At 32.2% G+C, this 20,422-nt stretch overlaps 2 protein-coding genes across 4 annotated transcripts; both read left to right on the forward strand.

The window, feature by feature from the left end:
• Positions 1-5,730: 5,730 nt before the first annotated feature.
• On the forward strand, positions 5,731-9,319 carry LOC133689024 (G-type lectin S-receptor-like serine/threonine-protein kinase SD2-5). Its single transcript, XM_062108727.1, has one exon. The coding sequence runs from the start codon at positions 6,651-6,653 to the stop codon at positions 9,099-9,101; it is 2,451 nt and encodes an 816-aa protein (XP_061964711.1). The 5' UTR covers positions 5,731-6,650; the 3' UTR covers positions 9,102-9,319.
• A 281-nt stretch (positions 9,320-9,600) lies between these two features.
• LOC133689029 (putative L-ascorbate peroxidase 6) lies at positions 9,601-13,355 on the forward strand. Of its 3 annotated transcripts, none has more exons than XM_062108731.1 (10): positions 9,601-9,928; positions 10,057-10,171; positions 10,534-10,661; positions 10,747-10,817; positions 11,020-11,062; positions 11,154-11,250; positions 11,482-11,565; positions 11,733-11,854; positions 12,286-12,352; positions 12,984-13,355. In XM_062108731.1, the coding sequence occupies exons 1-10, from the start codon at positions 9,745-9,747 to the stop codon at positions 13,084-13,086; spliced, it is 1,014 nt and encodes a 337-aa protein (XP_061964715.1). In that variant the 5' UTR covers positions 9,601-9,744; the 3' UTR covers positions 13,087-13,355. The 3 variants fall into 3 exon arrangements, with proteins under 3 accessions (XP_061964715.1, XP_061964718.1, XP_061964717.1); XM_062108734.1 differs by having other exon boundaries at positions 9,601-9,916; positions 10,066-10,171; XM_062108733.1 differs by having other exon boundaries at positions 9,603-9,916.
• The last annotated feature ends 7,067 nt before the right edge of the window (positions 13,356-20,422 follow it).

Raw genomic sequence — 20,422 nt, forward strand, 5'->3', positions numbered from 1 at the left:
GTCCATTTTGAAGAAACAATTTACTTAATTAATTTTGTCTCCATGCATGCTGCCTTGATTCGATATTCCATTTGATCCACCCAGCATCTTCTTTTTTTAATAGCATCTCCATGTTAATTAATAGATTTTTGTACTCAATATAATTAAGATATATTATTGTTAGATTTAATTATAATTAATCCATCACATGCATCCGCAATTTCGAAAACATTGATCTCAGTGAGCATGGAGGAAATTAAGCTTGTAGCGAAGATCATAGAACAAGATAAGATCTATATTTATTTTCACTCGTCATCTTAATTACATGGTACAGTAGTGCTGATGCAGACTTTAATTCGACTGAATATTTAATGTATTTGATTCAGAGATATTTTCAACCACTTGAAGATTATAACAAGAACTCATTGCTAAATTTGAAGTTAGATTTACTCACCTTACTCTAACCTAGTTTTCTTTCTTTCTTTCTTTCTTATATAAGAAAATTATTGATTTTATTTTATTGTATGGATAATTACCACCTAAATATAAATAATTTACGTGTAAATATTTTCCTTTTCTATTCATTATAAAATTTATTGCTCACTACTTTATTTGTATTGCAATGCACCAATTAAATCACAATATATATATATATATATGTATATATGTGTGTGTGTGTATATATATATATATATATATATATATATATATATATATATGTATGTAGGTATGACAAGCCATGTGACCAAGCCATGGGATCCTGTCTCTTCGCCATCTGGATCAGCACCAAATTCATGCATGTCCCTCGTCTTGGTAAATGGTGATGCAAATAAATACCTGCTGGCCTGTTGGGTTTAAATTTTCCATGTAGCCATGTTAGTTAGCAGAGGTAATTAAGAAAGAAGAAGAAGAAGAAGAAGAATGAATCTTCCTGTTAATTTACTGATTCTTTAACGAAGAGAAATCAAGAGAGGACTGATCAATCGATCTGTAGATAGCAAGTTTCTGATCTGAGAATCCTTTGGAATTCTTTGTGCTTGGAGATTCAATTAAATCTTTAATTACATGCATGGGTTGTAAAACTTATATTGTTATCTTGTTTTTCAAACCATCTCTTTCAGGTCTCAATCTATGCAACGGTATATTAATTATTAGCTGCCGAATAAAATTAATGTAAGTGATAAAAAACAAACATAAGAAGATATATAGCCAAAAAGAGGATAGTAAAATGCATGTCCTTTTCATGACCTACTTCTTTTTGTCCGTATTCGATCTGGGTCAACTAAACAAGATCTGGGTTATAATAAAAAAAATTATTAAATTTTTTTAAAATTAAAATGATATTATTTTAATAAAAAAAATTCAAGAGGTTAAGGGTCGAATTTTCACTGAGATAGATCTAAGTCGATCGAGTTAATTAGATTTTTTTTGTTTTTTTTTCAATTTAAACTAATTCAAACCTTGTATTGATCGGTTGCAACTCAACCCCCTATGCTATTCCAGGTTTTACAACCGTGCTTACATGTAACACAAAAACAATAAAAGATTTTGGTTATTTTATTAAACAAGCAAAAATTAGTAACGAAAACAACATCAACAATAAGAAATAGGACAGGCTGGGTAACGTAATTTCTCAATAACATCTTAGTTTTAATGAGATTAATAGAAAGATTATCAAGAACTCTTCAATATTAACGTTAATTTCTGAGTAAATTAATTATACAATATCCTTAATGTTATGTTAATGATTTATAAATCAAATTATTTATAAAAGAGCTATCTGGCTGGGGAAATCAAATTAATGTTAAAACCTTGCTTGTTGAATCCATGGCATACTCAGTCGTTCGACTTTTTGAATCAACATAAATACACATACACATATTCATTTTCTTGGAATTATAAAAATATAACATGATACGAGGATCTTGTCTCCACCTATTGATGTCTCATCATGTTTAACAGAAACTAATAGATTAATTACATATATCATTACCATTAGCTTAAGGTTCTACTTCTAGTTCTAGAATCAGTCTAGAAGATTAGGGTTAATATTCCCACAAGTACGGCTTAGTTGTATAAAGAGCATGTTTGGGAACACGGTTCAAGCTGTATTTTTAAAAAAATTTAAAAAAAAATTTTGTTTTTTTTGTTAAAATTTAATATGATTTATATATTTTGGATTGTTTTGATATACTGATATCAAAAATAATTTTTAAAAAATAAAAAAAAATCATTAACATGTATTTTAATATAAAAAAATTATTTAAAAAACATACGAAACCACACTGTTAACACAAACTCATGGCTGCTGGAGCTGCATGTGTTTGTCGATTTGTCCAAATCTCCCTGTAAATATTTATTCATATATATATGCACATCCTTTTAGGTCACATTGGCCTTCCAATTTTTGGAACTCTGTGTTACAGAGAAAGGGAAGCATCGGTCACAGAGACCTGATCCGAACAATTCAAAGTTTGGATCGTTGGTTGTTTAGATTAATCCGTGGATTATCGAATCAATTCAATTTTATTAGTTAAAATAATATGATTTTAATGAAAAATCTGATTTAAAATGAATCAACAAATCATCTCTAATTTTAAAAAGTAAAAAAATATATTATTTTGATGCATTTTTTACCAAAACATTTTGAAAATTAATATTAATTTACCATAAAATCATAAAAAAATATTAATTTAATATTTTATTAAAATAAAAACAATTTAAAAAAAAAACATTAAAAGAAGAAGAAGCAAGATGATAATGGAGTTGAACAACCTGATCCTATGGGGCATGAGTTGGTGGCAGGTAGCTTTACTCCTTCTCTCCACTTTCTTCAAACTTTGCATTAAATTATCCCACAACAGTCATTAATGTTGAAGAACCCCATCCTCATGCCTAATCGGCCAAGACAATTAAATACGATATTAAATTAAATTATTAAAAAAAAGAAGATCATACACTAGCACCAGACCATTGCAGCAACTTGGTAAATAAAAAATTGCAAAAAAATGAGTGTGGAGAAGCATGGCCGTGAACTGATCACAGGACTTTCCTTTTTTATTTAAAGTTATGAGTCATCAGATTATTAGGTCAACTTACACTAATTTTAATTAAAGCTTTTTTCGCACCTTAATCAATACTTAGAGAAAGAAAAATGCATCGTATTATTTTGTGCCTTCTTTGTTTCTTTCTAATTATTTTTAACGAATTAGAACCGGATTTATTCAAGTTAATTTAATCATTAAAAACCTGACGAATCGAATCGTATTATTATTTTATTTGATTTAACTAGAAACTCAACCCCCATCAAGATTTGAATCCCAGATTTCTCTGATTCAAGCCAAACAAGATTTGAATATAATGCAGATAGACACAACAACAGGGAAAAAAAAAAAAAAAACTCATCATCGTTTAGCAAATCTTAGCTCACCTTTATTTGCTCCAGCAAAGAAGCATTGCCGGGGGGGGGCATTTTGCAGGCTGAAAGAGTAGAGATTAATCCCAGGACTGCACCAGTGTCAAAAATTCTTGGAACTCTATACCGGTCAAAAATCATAAGTAATTTAGTCCTTCAACACATTAATCTCACATTTTTTTTCCCCTTCATAAAAAGCACTTGATGTTTGATCATTAATGATTCAACATTTTGATTGGTAATACATTTTACAACTGTAAGTTATTTTTTTTATAAAAAAATAGATATTTTTATTTTAAAAAATATTTTTTTTAATTTATTTTTTCTTCAATGTTATTAAGATTTTCTATATATATATATATATATATATAGAGAGAGAGAGAGAGAGAGAGAGAGAGAGAGAGAGGTGTAATTAATAGCTTTTTAGCAAATAAAGACATAAACAAACAAAAATAAATATTTTAAGAGTCTCTATGGTATTTTTAATTTTAGAAAGTTTTGACATGTAACATAGTCTTTTATGCGAAATTTTTAAGAGTCTTTTATCCTTCGCTCTTGTATGCGAAAGTTAGATTTATCGAGTTAAATGAAAAAATATATAAAATAATATTAAAGTAGTTAATTAGAATATCAATGCTCTGAAATTCAGTTTTTTCCTAAAGATCTTAAGATCAATGGATGAACCTATTTTAACCCTAGAAGAAAATTGGCAATAAAAAAAATTATAGTTTATTAGGTTTTAAAATTATAAATATATAGAAAACTCTGATTTGATAAAAAATTTTAATATTAATAAATTTTAGCTATTAATCACTTTAAATTGGTTGAAAATAACATACAAGTTTATTTAAATAAAAATTAAACCAACCCGCGGAATAAAATCTTGAAATTTAATTAACAAAAATGATCTAAAAGAACTAGAAAAATTTAAAACAATATATATATAAAAGCAAATTCTAGTTTTAATTTGGATATCACCAGATGATTGACTCGTGTTATATTATAAGTCAAGTTAAATTTTTCTTATAAACGATGAAATTTAAAATAATATATATAGATTATTAAAAGAATAGCAACCAAACAAATGAATATGATGAAGAATTCCATCCCATTCCCTTATATTTCACATGTTACATAAAGTTTTATTTTCAATCGCTTTTGTTGAATTTAATGTTGAACGATGAAATTTATAAAAATATTAATTAATTAAAAAATAATATAAAAAATAAGTCAAGTCAATCCGAGTTAATCATTAAGTACTATTCTCAGGTCATAAGACTAAAATAACCTAATGAAAAATAAATCGAAACAAATCATGAAGTCCAATTCTCAATTAAGTACAATATTAAATGATGAAATTGAAAAACAAATCAATTAAAAAATAAGTCCATTGAGTTAACCCGTCAAACCCGCAACCCGGGTCATGAGACGGAGATAACTCAATAAAAAGTTAGTCCAATGTTGAAGGACATGTGACCCGAGTCATGAGACCTATATAACTTCCTAGAAATAAAATAAAAAAAATGATCTGATTTAATTGGTGTTAAAATATCAAAAACCATGACCTGGATTGTGAGACCAAGATATTCTCATAAAATGCAAATCAAAATAGAACATGAAACTCAATTTACTAATCTAATGGTGAATGATAAAATTGAAAAAAAAATCAATTAAATAAATATACAAAAAAACAATCTGAGTCAACTCGAGTTAACCTGTTAAGTATTATTCTTAGATCATGAGATTAGGATAACCTAATAAAAAGTAAATAAAATAAATTATAAAGTTTAATTCTCAATCAAATCAATATTAAAGGATGAAATTAAAAAAAATAAAAAAAAATCTAAGTTAATCAGATTAACCTGTATATGAGATATATGTTATGAAAGAATGATAACTAAATAAAAATATTTAATATTAAAAAATAAAATTAAAAAATAAAATATTGATTAAAAATATATTCTAATAAATAATAATTTGTGAGAATAGATGCAGCAAAACATCTCTCTTTTAGTTCATAGTTAATTAATAATTAATCTTGACTTCAACCGGCATTAAACAGTAACCCTGCAGGCAATAGGGTTGGCAGAACGTGTTTTCAAAATTTTAACCAGATCGAAATAATCAAATTGAAAATTATATCGATTTTCATTTAAAAAAAAAATCTCATTTGACTCGTCAAACCTTCTTCGAAAACAAAAATCACTCGATAGCCATACCACGTAAAAAACATAGGAGTCCTTCTACTGGAAGCTGTCAAACCACGTGAAACCGTACAAAGGTTTTGACAGTCCGGAACTTAGAAGATATAACCCCGCCTCAGATCTCTTCAAGACTCTTTGATGACACAAGCAAAGCTATAAACAAAGCATAGCAGTTTGTTTATAGAAATAAGCCAAACAGAAAGACCCATGTTTGCATATCCACTTGTTTCTGCCACAACAACGACAAAAAATGAGGTGAGAGCTTCACCTACAAGACAAACTTGTCTGTTTCTCTATCACCTTAACTTCCTCTTCCTCTTCCTCTCCTTCCTTCTTGCTTTCATTTATTGCACAGCAAAAGAGCTCGGCTTTCTTTGAATCTGCCTCTTTTTGCATATATATCACAGACTGTTTCCACAACAAGTTGGTCAAAATTTATATATGGTCTACATGAAGAGTACCCATCAATTCAAATTGATGGTTCTCTTCTTCCTTTTCTAGTATTTGTCATCAGTGAAAGGTACCCATTAATAAGCTGTCATTCTTGATTATGAATTTGCTGTTTATCAGGAGTGGTTTTGGGGTTGAAGTTGTTTGTCCACCGTGTTCTTGAGGTACATGCATGACTCTGTCTGTTGGTTTGCTTCCTTGACTCGCCATTTTGTTTCTCTTCAGTTTTGTCCAAATTGTGGTGTCTCAATTGAAGGGAAGAAAGATTAAAACAGGGGTCCTTTTTTCTTTCACATTTATTCATGGTCAATTGTTTTATACTTTATTAGTCTATGCTTTGGAATTCGATAGCCTGTTATCCTTTTCTTCTCTCTTACCTGGAATTTTCCTGAATCTGGGAATTGTTAGCTTTAGATGTATAGCAACCTGCTTTTATAGTTCAACTTGTGAGTACTGATTCAAGAGTGATCGCAGAATGTAGAGTTTGTCATTGGTTTGTTCATATAAACTGTCCATCAAAGCCCTTTTCTTCGTGTCCTGGATTTTGTAGCAGAATTTCGTTCTTTTGTTTAGTTTGTTTGTCCTTCTCTTCTTGAGTGTTCATGGACCGATGGGGTTTGATTCGCTTTATGAGGTCCATTTCATTGTTTGTCCTCCTCCTTCCTGAAGCCTGTAAGGCTGGTCTCCAATATGTAGGAACGATCAATCCAGGGTTTCAAGGGTCTCAAATGACTTGGATCAATCTTAATGGGTTGTTTCTTATATCTAACAACTCGAATTTCGCATTTGGCTTCTCAACTACTCAAGATGTTACACAATTTCTGTTAGTCGTTGTCCACATGGGTAGCTCGAAGGTCATTTGGTCTGCAAATAGAGGCTCCCCAGTTTCAAATTCTGATAAATTTATCTTCGGTGGAGATGGGAAGGTTTCTTTGCAAAAAGGGGAAGCTGTGGTTTGGACAGCTGATACCGGTGGCAAGAGGGTTTCTGCGATAGAAATGCAGGATTCAGGAAATTTGGTTTTGCTTGGGAATGGTGGTAGTGTACTTTGGCAGAGTTTTAGCCATCCTACCGATACACTTATATCGAACCAGGATTTTGTTGATGGAATGAAACTTGTAAGTGATCCTAACTCCAACAAGCTGACCCATATCCTTGAAATCAAGTCCGGAGACATGATGCTTTCTGCAGGTTTCCAAACTCCCCAGCCTTATTGGTCCATCCAAAAGGAGAGGCGGATGACCATCGATAAAGGTGGTGGGAAAGTTGCTGTGGCATCTCTCAGTGGAAATTCATGGAAGTTCTATGATGGAAACAAAGTGTTCCTGTCACAATTTATTTTCTCAGATAGTACTGATGCAAATGGCACTTCGATTGCAGTTCTAGGAAATGATGGTTTTATATCTTTCTACAATCTTGATGATGGAGGCAGTGATTCACAAACAAAAATACCAAGTGATCCATGCAGCAGACCAGAACCTTGCGATGCACATTATGTTTGTTCTGGTAACAATGTATGCCAGTGCCCTTCTGGTCTTAGTAATCGCCTGAATTGCCAGACAGAGGTCGTCTCTTCCTGTGATGGTTCAAATGGTTCTACAGAGCTTGTGAGTGCTGGGGATCGGCTCAATTATTTTGCTCTGGGGTTTGTTCCACCCTCTTCAAGAACTGATTTGGAAGGTTGCAAATCCGCTTGCCATGGTAATTGCTCATGCCTTGCGTTTTTCTTCAATAACAGTACTGGAAACTGCTTCCTGTTCAGCGACATAGGAAGTTTCCAGAACTCTAATGCAGGCTCTAGCTTTGTTGCATACATTAAAGTTTCAAGTGATGGAGGCAGTGGTTCCAATGCTGGAGGGGATGGGAGCGGCGAAAAAAGCTTTCCAATTGTTGTGATAATAGTCATTGGAACGTTGATTGTCATCTGTGGTCTACTTTATATGGCATTTCGCTATCACAGGAAAAAGAAGAAGATGCTAGAATCTCCTCCCAACACCTCAGAAGATGATAACTTCCTAGAGACTTTATCTGGGATGCCAATCCGTTTTAGTTACAGAGATCTTCAGACAGCTACTAATAACTTCTCGGTGAAGCTTGGACAAGGAGGGTTTGGCTCAGTTTATCAAGGAGCTCTCCCAGATGGAACCCAACTAGCTGTGAAGAAGTTGGAAGGCATGGGTCAGGGAAAGAAAGAATTTCGAGCTGAAGTTAGCATAATTGGCAGTATCCATCATCACCACTTGGTCAGGATAAAAGGCTTCTGTGCTGAAGGAACTCATCGCCTTCTTGCTTATGAGTTCATGGCAAATGGCTCTTTGGATAAATGGATCTTCAAGAGAAACAAAGAAGAATTCCTGCTGGATTGGGAAACAAGATTCAATATTGCTGTGGGAACAGCAAAAGGACTAGCTTACCTCCACGAAGACTGTGATGTTAAGATCATTCATTGTGACATAAAACCAGAAAACGTGCTTCTTGATGGTCAATTCCTTGCTAAAGTCTCAGATTTCGGCTTGGCTAAGTTAATGAATCGAGAGCAAAGCCATGTTTTCACAACATTAAGAGGCACCAGAGGGTACCTTGCACCAGAATGGATCACAAATTATGCCATATCAGAGAAAAGTGATGTTTATAGCTATGGCATGTTGTTGCTTGAAATCATTGGTGGAAGAAAAAACTTTGATCCAGCTGAATCTTCGGAGAAGTCCCATTTCCCTTCTTATGCATTCAAGATGATGGAAGAAGGGAAACTGAAGGAAATCCTTGATTCGAAGCTGAGGTTAGACAATGACGACGATAGGGTTTCCACGTCTATTAAAGTTGCATTATGGTGTATACAGGAAGATATGAATATCAGGCCATCAATGACCAAAGTAGTCCAAATGCTTGAAGGTCTCTCCCCAGTTCCACTGCCACCAACTTCATCACCATTGGGTTCCCGCCTTTATTCAAGTTTCTTCAAATCAACAAGTGAGGAGGGCACTTCCTCAGGACCATCGGACTGCAATAGTGATGCCTACCTCTCTGCAGTGCGACTTTCCGGCCCTAGATAACATTTGCTGAGGGGAATTCTTATGTTTAGATGTAGAGTTGAGCCATTTCTGCATATGTTTCCCATAATGTTCCTGTATATTTGTTATATTACTTTATAGTTTTGCCGCACTAGCCATTAGTAAAGCTTGATCGCTTTTGTACACCCACTGATTTGAGATGTAAATTAAGAGTGTCGATTGTGACAAATTGATAAAGCATAGAGATTTTCGACATGAAACATTGAAATCGCGTCTTATTTTCGACTAGATTCCAAGATTTAAAAAAGGGACTAGCTGTGAATGATAAAGTTATGATAAAATGATTGCCTAATTCCTTGCTGGAAATACACAGCCATAAAATCATCCTTCTTGTTGGCATGAAGACTCATTTCCACCAGAATTTTTCTTCTATTTTGGTCAAGTAGCTCTTTGTATTCCTTTATTTCCTAAGTTCTAAATGCTCTTGTCGCTATTTCAAACCAAGAGGCAATAAAAAACAGAAGCCCTCCACTTGTTGAAGAAACTAGCCAATAGGATAGGGTCTTTTGGTTCCACTACTCCGTGACTCAACTTCGTCCAATCACTACCTCTCCAACTTAAAAAAACCTCCCTACCCTCCATAGAGCAAAAACAAAAGCACTATCTTAACACAATCCATTAAAACATGGCTTCTTTAACTATCCTCAGCACCACCAAACCCTCCTCACTTCTCTCCTCCACTTCTCCTCAAGAATTCAAATTTCCCGCCAAATCACAACGACCCTTTTCCTCAACTGTCAAATTTCGGGCCCTGCCCTTCAAAGCCTGCGCTTTTCCCTCCAACAACAATGATAACGGTTCTGATAATCGTAGCTTAATTATCCTTTTTTCTGCATAAGCAAATTCTCTTCTTGGTGTTGTTATTTTGTTTTCAAGTGTTTCTTAGTGGATTAATGAATTCAAAATAGAATCTTGATTGAGTTTTATTCCTTTATAGGAGAAACAGATGATTGCTTTTCAACTAGAAGGAGTTTATTTGTCTGTATATCAACATTGCCTTTTCTATTTGGTTTGCATGAATTTCTGGAGGATCTTAGCGCTAAAGCATTGCAGTAAGTTAAATAAACATACCCAGTTGTTGCTTTGGTTTTGGATTTGCATTTTCTTTTGTGAATTCTGGATTATTTAGGTATATAACTCCTGTGGCTTCACTAGGTTCCATCATTAGAGGTTGCTTGATGTTGCTACTTAAGTTTGCTAGGTGGGAATTATTGGTTTTTTGACCAGTGTGAGCACTATCTTCATAGATGATCCTTTAATTTGTCAATGCCACATGCCTATGGATACTTTTACATCAGAAAAAATTGGGTTAGATTATGTAGTGTGTTTTTATGTTAATTTAGTGCCTGTCTTTAGATGCTGTACTTGTTGATGTTTGGTTTTTATAAGCTTATTCTTTTCATTGATTCTAAAGGTCGGATACAAACACGTATATGCTCATAAAGGAAGAAGTGAGGAAGGTAGTATCCAAAGGCAAGGCTGCTGGTGTACTTCGTCTTGTTTTTCATGATGCAGGAACCTTTGAAATGGATGGGAATTCAGGTGTTTATTTTGACTAAATGATATTAGTTAAAAGTTTTCAATTTCTGATTCCTTTCTCATTTGTATACCATTGAAATTAATGCAGGCGGGATGAATGGATCAATAGTTTATGAACTTGAAAGGCCTGAAAATGCTGGTTTAAAGAAATCACTGAAGGCATGCACTCAGTCTCTCATGCTTTTCTTGTTATAAACAGAAATTTGAACTTGCAGAAGTGTATTTGCAATTATGTTTGCAGATACTTGTTCTATATTAGATTTTTTGCTTTGGCTAAATTTCCTTTTATCTAAATCCAGACTGGTCAATCTTAATACGATCTCCTGCCAGCTAACTCCAGAGTGGGTGCATTGTTGTTTAGATTCTTGACAAAGCAAAGGGTGAAGTGGATGCAATACAACAAGGTGGTTATCTGAAATGTCACTATTTAATGGCTTCAAGAATAATGGACAGTGTGGTGCCTGGCTCATATGTTTTAGATTTTTCCACTATTAGTATCCTGGGCAGACATGATAGCTGTGGCGGGAGCAGAAGCAGTTTCAGTTTGTGGAGGTCCAACAATACCTGTTCAGTTAGGCAGACTAGATTCACTGTAAGAGGCTAGCCTTTAACCTTACTATTTAGCAAATAATAAGACTTGACTTGAAGTGAACGGGATCATCTTATAGTTCATGAAAATATTTTCTACTAGCCATGTATTTGAGTTTGAAATTCATGGGAAAAATACTGTTCAATTTAATGTAGAATTTTGTAAGTAGAAATTTGAGTGTTATCTACTTAAAATTCTTGGCCCACATTATTAACAGCTGTTTTATCTTTGTAGGGAGCCCGATACTGAAGGCAAACTTCCTCGAGAATCTTTGGATGCACCTGGTTTGAAGCAGAACTTTAAAAGAAAAGGCTTATCGTGGGTTCTTATCCTTTTCCCATAGACTCAATTGTTGTCATATTCTTCCTGGGCTAAGTCAATTTGTAGTGAGGAATGTTAGGAAGATATTTTCAGCATATTTATCATGCTCAAGTTTAATTTTTACTATCTTGTCTGCGGAAAATATAACTTTCCTTTTTTGGCAGAACACAGGAACTTGTCGCGTTGTCTGGAGCGCATACTCTTGGAAGTAAAGGATTTGGAAGTCCGTTTGTTTTTGACAATTCTTACTATAAAATTCTTCTAGAAAAGCCATGGAAATCTTCAGGTAAAAAAAAGCTAACATGAATATCATTTTTTTACAACTTTTCTTAAGACTAGCTGCACTGCATAATCACTGCACAATCTCATATTATCTAGTAATGTCTTGTGACATCTCAGTGCACTGTTGGTTTAAGCCACATGCTTGAGTTGAGTCTATACTATTCCGAAATGATAATGTACATGAGGAATTATAAGAGGTTAATAAAACCTAATCCAAAACCATGGAAGATTACTTTTTTCTCACCCAATAATTTTTCAAGCCAAACTTTCTGTTAGATAAATCAAAATTGAGACAGAAGTATGAACATCTATTAATCTAATTTGTCCCTTTTTTGCTTCAAAATTTTCTGTTTTCATATTGGCATTTGCGAAACTGATATTTTGATCTGATGTACTTACATGATCTGCTTTATCATTTCTGTTTTTTGAATGTAGGTGGTATGTCAAGCATGATTGGTCTTCCTTCAGATCATGCTCTTGTTGAGGATGATGAATGTTTAAGGTTTGCCATTTTCAAAGATCTCTCAATCGAAGCATGTTATCTCTTAAGTCTTGTCTGCGTTGTCTTTGCAAAGCAGTTCTGAGTTGTACCCTCAATGAGTGAAGCATATAGCCTAGCCAGGGATAATGAGTAGTTCGGAATTCAAAAACAAGGAACCTAGCAGACGATAGCCATAATAGTTGTGAAAATTCAGACACAATAACACGTATGCATGTGAAAATGCATTTTACACCTGCTGGAAGACACAAGCATAATCAAGACTGAAAAATTAAAGTATTTTACTGAACTACAATTCGACAGTACATCGGAGTTTTTGCAGTCATTTTACAAAGGCTGGACTATGAACACATGCTATGTAATTCTTATCATGTAATGAGTGTTTAGTTTGTCATCCAATGCATGTGTTATGGTTTTTTCTGGGACATGCATCTCTTGTCTTAAAGACATCCAAAGAGACGTGGACATGGATTCTATTTCCTAAACTGGTCACAGCTAGCTCTTCAAATAATTTCTTGCCTTATCTTATAAATGCTTAACCTGAACTAAACTTGTTTAACTTTGATACATTGTAGTATAGATTTGAATTTTGATTACCTTTTCCTTTCATTGCTTAAACCTGTGTTCTGTGCAGATGGATCAAAAAGTATGCTGACAATCAGAACATGTTCTTCAACGATTTTAAGAACGCATACATCAAACTTGTCAATTCTGGTGCAAGATGGAAAAGCTTGTAATTGTATCAAGAGTTTTACTTTTGTTTACTTATATTCATAACTGAGCCCTTGTAGCATTCACCAAGAAAGAACACACACGATACATACACGAAACGGCTGCTTCAATGGTTCAGTGCTCTTGGATGTGGTGTAGTGGGGTATATTATGCTTGAAACTTTTAGTTAGGGCAAGAGACATATGGGAGATCTAACAGCTAGGTTGTCCAAAAAGCACGAAAAACCGAGTAATTAATAAATATAACATGGATGGTAGCCAGGTTGTTGAGAACATCCTTTTTGTAACCTGTTATGCAGGGTCTTAACAGGGCTTGTACTTGGAGGTTAAAACCTTAAATTATGGCTGTAATATTTATGCAAGATGGATTGATAAATGATAATCACACAGGCTCAGCCCCTGTTACATGGCCAGCCCCTTGTTGATGCAAGGGTGATTGCTATATTTTCATGAAAATGGAAAGCTAGCCAGCAGGTGCTTGTGAATAATGCGATACGTAATGGAACGAAAAGGAAAACTTAGTCAAGTGGTTAGCAACTCCTTGTCATAGGACACTGATGCGTTTGTCGTTCATCGTTGTTCTTGTAGAAAGAGAAGTGAGATCCTGAGTTCAATTTCCATTATATATTAATTCACTCAGAGAATAGCTAATTTGACGTGTCTGAAATCTGATATGAATTCAAGGTAAAAGAAGGTGGTGTGATTGTAATCTCTAATTTATTATGACCCGATAAAGAAATAATAGATTAAAGTATCTTAAAAAATGTTTTCATCATTACACTTTACAACAAAAACAAAATGAGTGAAATAACTATCAGCATGTAAAATAGGTTGGAGTTCATGTTCTAATGTATAATATTTTAAAATAATATTTTTTATTTTAAAATAATTTTTTACTTTTTATATTAGTATATTAAAATCATTAAAAAATACTAAAAAAATTAATTTAATATTTTTTCTAAATAAATACAATTTTAAAAAATACTAAAAAAACATAAACTATTGCTCTGGCAAACATAGTACAATCATTGCTTTGATTGATTTCTTTTTGCATGCTGTGTTGTTGCTGTTCCTGCTTGATCTTTATATATCAAGCCATGAACAATTAGGGAAAAAAAGGCATACATTAACACAATAAAATCATAGATTCGGAAGGTCAGAATAGCAAGATGGATTGATAATCACCCATGGTCAACCCTGAGTGCATGGACAATCTCTTGTGCAGCATTTAGTTATTGTTATAGGATAGAAATGATGGAGATACCAGAGATAAAAATATATTTAGTTGAAGAGATAAAGATAAAAATATACAAAAAAAATAAAACCCAGTTTAGAAATCGATTCGAGCAAGGCCCTAGTTATAGTGGAGTTGATTGTTGAATTGAATCACTATAAGGATAAAAATTAACATTATTACAGTTTTAAAACCCGGCTTGAAAGTCAATGTAAGACAAGATTTAGATCATAGATAGAGAGGATCAACCCGACTAACCCAATTTAAAAAATAAAATAAAATAAGTCAATGAGTTTTTGAATTGTGTTTTATCCAAGGTTGACCGAGGTTTTTAACCAAGTTAGGTCGAGTCAATTCTTTTTCTATTTTTTCTTAAACTCGGACCAGTCCAAGCCTCCGGCAAATCCGTCACGTCATTTCTGATTTTATAATTAAGGTTATTGTAATATTATTAATTACAACGCCCAGTATAAACTAAAAAAAAAATCTAATTGTTTTTTAAATATGTAATTTTGATAATAATACATATTAAATATAAAATAAAATTTTTTATATTTTATCAACTATTCACTTATGATAATGTCTGTTTGGGATTGTGGTAGAGGTTGTGGTTCAAGGTGCTTTTTGCTTAAAAATACATCAAAATAAAATTTTTTTATTTTTTAAAAATTATTTTTTATATTAGCACGTCAAAATAATCTGAAAGCATAAAAAAAATTTAAATAAAAAAATCAAAATTTTTAAAAATATAATTTTAATTTTCATCGCATTTCCAGACACTTCCAGGACACTATAAAAAAATAATCAGTTTTATATATCATTACCAAACTCTTTTTTTATGTTTTTTCGATCTTGTCTTCGGTGTCTGCAAGTCTTCTGCCTCGGAAAACAAACTTGTTTGTTGGCAAGGTGAGCGCTATAAAGCTATCAAGTAGATGTTTGTGGATCATTTGATACGTAATGGAACGAAAACGAAAACTCGGTCAAGTGGCTAGCAATTCCTTGTCTCAGGACACTGCTGCGTTTGTCGTCCAACGTTATTCTCGTGGAAAGAGAAGTTCTATTTTATATTATTTCACGCGAAAATATCTCTCAGACTGTAGCTTTATAATAGAGAGAAAATTCTGAATTCAAAAATCTTGAATAATCATTCTTTACTATTTTTTTAAAAAGCTACTACTTGTTTAACTAGCGGTTAAACTGACTTATGGTGTATTTGATATTGCGGTAGCTGTTGTGGTTATAGTTTGAAAAAAATTGTTCTATAAAAAGTACTTTTAATTGAGGTTGGTTTGAAAAAATAGGTGTTTGGTTAAAACTGTGGTTGAAATTGAGATTGAAAAAAAATAGTTTAATGTGTTTGGTTAATAATGCTTTTGAAATTGAGGTTATAAAATAATTTTAAAAAATATATATTAATATTGATAGTTTTTAATTTAAATATTGTAGATTTAACTTCTGTTATTACATCATGAAATAAATAATACTTTATATAAAATATTTTTTATTGTTCAATTAAAATATCTACAATTCCATTACGTATGAAATATATCCGACAAGGACTACAGTTTTTTTGGTTTTTAAGAGCGCAATAACATCAGGTAAAATATAATCAAGAACAAAATTGGAATTGCGATCAAATTCTGCAAATGCTACTTTATCAAGCGATATCTGTCTAATTTATATATTGCCATTAAATAATGTTAAACACTAGTTTTTCAAATAAAAAAAAATTAAAAAATTAAAAATAATTTTTATTTTACTGGGTTGGACCTGGTTCAATGTATTTTAAGTTTTGAACCGGAACCGGTCCGACCGAAACTGTTGTTCATGCTAATTAATTAGCATGAACAGTGTAACATGCATACAGTAGACAGTGTATGCAAGTTACACTGTAATTAGCATGCACAGTGTGTAAATATGTTGCCCATTGTTTACTGTTGAAACAAAAGCAGCCTCCTGCTGCTTCGCGATTGCTGAGTTTGCAACGCAGTAAAAGGTGGGACCCATGAACAGTTAACGACGTTTTTTTCTGTAACCAAACATATATTTGCTGCGTTTTATTTCAGCCGCAGCCGCGTACGCATAGACAAACGCCCTCTTAATTAAATAGAACCAAATTAAATTAAAGCGATGAAACCTAATTGGGAAAGGAATAAAAAAATAATTAGGAAAAAAAACTTGAACATCAATATCTAGGTCTAATATAAACATAAAAACGATATAGTTGGTTATGATAAGTTGATAGAATATGATGATTAAATTTCATCTTGATTTAATATTTGAATTAAAAATTATATATATATTTTAAAAAAACTTGTTTTATGTATATCAAATTTTGTATGAATTTAAGGTAAAAGAAGTTAGGATGATTGTAATTTTTAGAGTTTTTAAACTTGGCCTGCTGAAAGACCATACCCAAGACCTGGATCATGAGTTTTGTCCAGGTCAACATTAATTGTTTTATAAATGAAAGCGATGTTGTTTTTATTTAAAAAAAAAATTAATGGATTATAATCGGATTCTTGATCGAGTCTTATCAGGTCAACTCGTTGGGTCAGCCGGGATTGCCAGAGTGTTTGACTTTCCTTCTTTTTTTTTTAAACCTTGTCCGGTTCCAGCTTCAAGTCAGCTGAGTCTCAAGTCGATCTATCCAGCCGGGTCGAGTTTTAAAACTACAGTAATTTCTAATGTATCAAAACCTGATTAAAAAAAATAAGAAATTAGAGTCTCTATAATATAAAAAAAAATATATGTTATCATTATACTTAAAAATAAAAACAAAATGCGTGAAATAACTATTAATATGCAAAATAGGTTGGCATGCGTGTTTGACAGTGTAGTATAAAATATTTTTTAAAATTGTTTTTTATTTAAAAATATATTAAAATAATTTTTTAAGTTTTTTTATAAATATATCAAAATCATCAAAAAAAATTTACTAAAAAATATTTTTTTAAACGAACATATTTTTAAAAAACACCAATATACAAAAGCCACAACACTCCCGAACAGAGTTGAATCATTGCTTTGATTGATTGCTTTTTGCATGCTGTGTTCTTGCTGGTCCTGCATGATCTTCAGCATGCCATAAACAATTAGGAAAAAAAAAAGGCATACATTAACACAATTAAATCATATATTCGCGAGGGCAGTCTTGCAAAATCCTCCCTCCATCTACAAAATCCTCATGAAGTTGCTAGACAACAATGCATGTCCAAAGATATATGCTTGTGGGTCAACCCTTAAAGTTCAATCTTATGTCCTAATCTACCACTTTATTCCATGCTTATCTGGCCAAAAATTAAACAAATAATAATTAAATAAAAGGAGAACTAAAAAACTATAAGCTAAAGGTTCTCTATTCCATTTTATTGCTAATTAATAAGGAAATTCTAACCAATTATTCTCTCAATTGTCCCCGTAATGCTCATCACCAACCAATTCAATATTTTGCTCGTGGGAATCATAGTAATCCAGCATACATACATTTATATACAATAATGTTTAACATGTCGTATGAAATTCCATGTTTAAAATAAATAATAAATAAAAAGCATAGAATATAGATTATATTTTGGTATTATGTGAGTTTGGCCATTAATTAAGTGACAAAATAATATTTTCTATGTGTATTATTGCCAATGGATTATTTTCTTCCCATAAAGAAACAGTCAAGGGGGGCTATCAACTTATATCTCTAACAATAGTGACTCTAACTCTTTGGGATTCGTATGGTTCAATTTATCCTTTAGATGATAAGATGAGCTGATGAGTCCCTTATCCATTTATGAATTTATTTATTTATTTATTTATGTTTTACAAATGAATTAAAATTACCAATTTTAATGGGATGGGAAACATGATTGGATGAGTGAAAAAATTATTTATATACACAAATTATTCATAAAAGAAATGTTCGTTTGTTTTTTGTTTCAAAAATATTTTTTTAATTTTTTTAATGAAATTAACTTTTTTATATTTTTATATTATTTTTATATGTTAATATCAAAAATATTTTTAAAAATAAAAAATAATATTATTTTAATATATTTTAAAATAAAATAATCAATATCAAACTTTCAAACACCATCTAAAGCGATGCCTAGTCGTGTAGAGGTCTATTGCTTCTATAGATGGCGAAAAGATTTTCCTTCTTTGTTTGTGAAAGACAATTGCTTATAAAATTATATTCTACTTTATTGTCTCTTTCAGTCACACTCCACGACTAAAGTTTCTTGGTGTTGATGATGAAATAGAGATTTTTATTTAGAGCTAATCTTAGGTTAAAAGTAAACAATAATTAGAACTTTAAGCCAGGCATGTCGAGAGTCACAAAGAAGAGATTAACCTACTAATTAAGATGAAAAATAAAAGGCACAAATCTTTTAAGATTCAAATATAAAGTGAAAATGAAATTTTAATAAACAAATAATTTTATTATAGTTAATCTATCAGAATTTAAGCAAAGAATAACTTTGTGTTGGTATGAAAAATCATTTATAAGATAATATGTTGTTTATTATCCTGGTATAAAAAAAACAAAGATATTTAATATAAAAATGCATATTATTTTTAACTATTTATTTTGAATGTACACAAATTCTTTTTAAAATTGTCTCAAAAATAAATTTATTTTTATTCTTACAACCAATCATGTTTTTATTTTTTCTACATATTATTTTCATGCCATAAACTATTATTAAGAAACAAAAATCAATATTAAAAAGATTTGTATGGGCGGCAAAAAGTGATTTTTAATCGAGAAATGTTAGGGACGGATTGTGCTGGACGGGTGAAACTTGCATTTGACTTGCGTTGACATGCAAACATGCCACGTGTTGGGACCCAGTCTGGAGTAGTAGGGCCCACCCTACACGTGCAGATGCTAGAGAATGTCCTGGAGGCTGAAATCAGTGGGGACATTGCATTGATCGCTGATTAGCTCATGCTCGGGGTGCGTGCTGCGCGGCCTCTTCATGGGTGCTCGCTCTCTAGATCGCTCACGTGCTCTCACTTCTTTGGAGCACGTGCCATGTGACTTTCAGTTTTTTTTTTTTTTGGAATTACTCGGTAGGACTCCATTTTAAATTGCCGTGGTAGAAGATCAATTCGAAGACTTTAAAATCCACTTTCTCTACATCAAAGGAGACCCGACGCAATCTAAGATTTGGGCCACGTAAACTAACCGGACCAATCTAACTCTTGATTTATTTTTAAAAATACTTAAAATAATATTATTTTAATAAAAAATCAAGTTTTTTTTACTAAATCAAAATTAAATTACTTCCTAATCTTTACCCTGCATATACCAACGAACCCCTTAGATTAAATATCATCAAAAAAAAAAAAATCGAATCATTTGCAATCTTACAATAATAACATGCAAGATCCTTCAAATAGTAATCAAGGAACTGCTTAAGATTTATAATTACGAAATACCCTTCAAGGAGCAACAACCTACGAAGGATTTAACTAATTATCTCAATTAACGTATTCATAATCAGGATCAAAGCACTCTAAATCAAATATTCAATGTATTTTTTTCCTCCAAGCATGTGTATTCTCTAGGAATACATGAGCTGAGGTTAATACAAGAGCATCTGGAGTTGGTATGGTGTGAAAAAAATAGCGATATTCTGGTCAGGCAACCACCCACCACGAGCAACCAGGAATCTGTTATTTGTAACTATCATCGGTAAGTGAGAAAATATTCTGAAGAAGATTGAGACCACGATGACAACATAGGACTCATCATTAAGTAAAAATATAATGTCCAAGGTTGACAAACTCATCATCTTATCTTGTCCTACCAAACTTGGCTTGAAAGTATTTTGTGTCTTGTCATTAAGGTGATGCAAAACGCACTCCATTAAGCAACCCATCATTTCTTTAAATTTGACCGTCAGCATTTTTTTATTTTTTAAATCTAATGATCTATGCGACTGTGATGAGAGTGCGCTGAAAGTCAAGATTCAAGAAAGCAAGCACCTAGACCCCCGATGGAGGATGGACACCGCCAATATTATCATTAATTTTCTCTTAACTCTTTTAATCCAGTAATTTGTGATTAAATTTCTTTAAACTACTGTATATTGGTTCCAATTT

The sequence above is a fragment of the Populus nigra genome, chromosome 3 (genome assembly GCF_951802175.1).
Source record: "Populus nigra chromosome 3, ddPopNigr1.1, whole genome shotgun sequence".
NCBI lineage: Eukaryota > Viridiplantae > Streptophyta > Magnoliopsida > Malpighiales > Salicaceae > Populus > Populus nigra.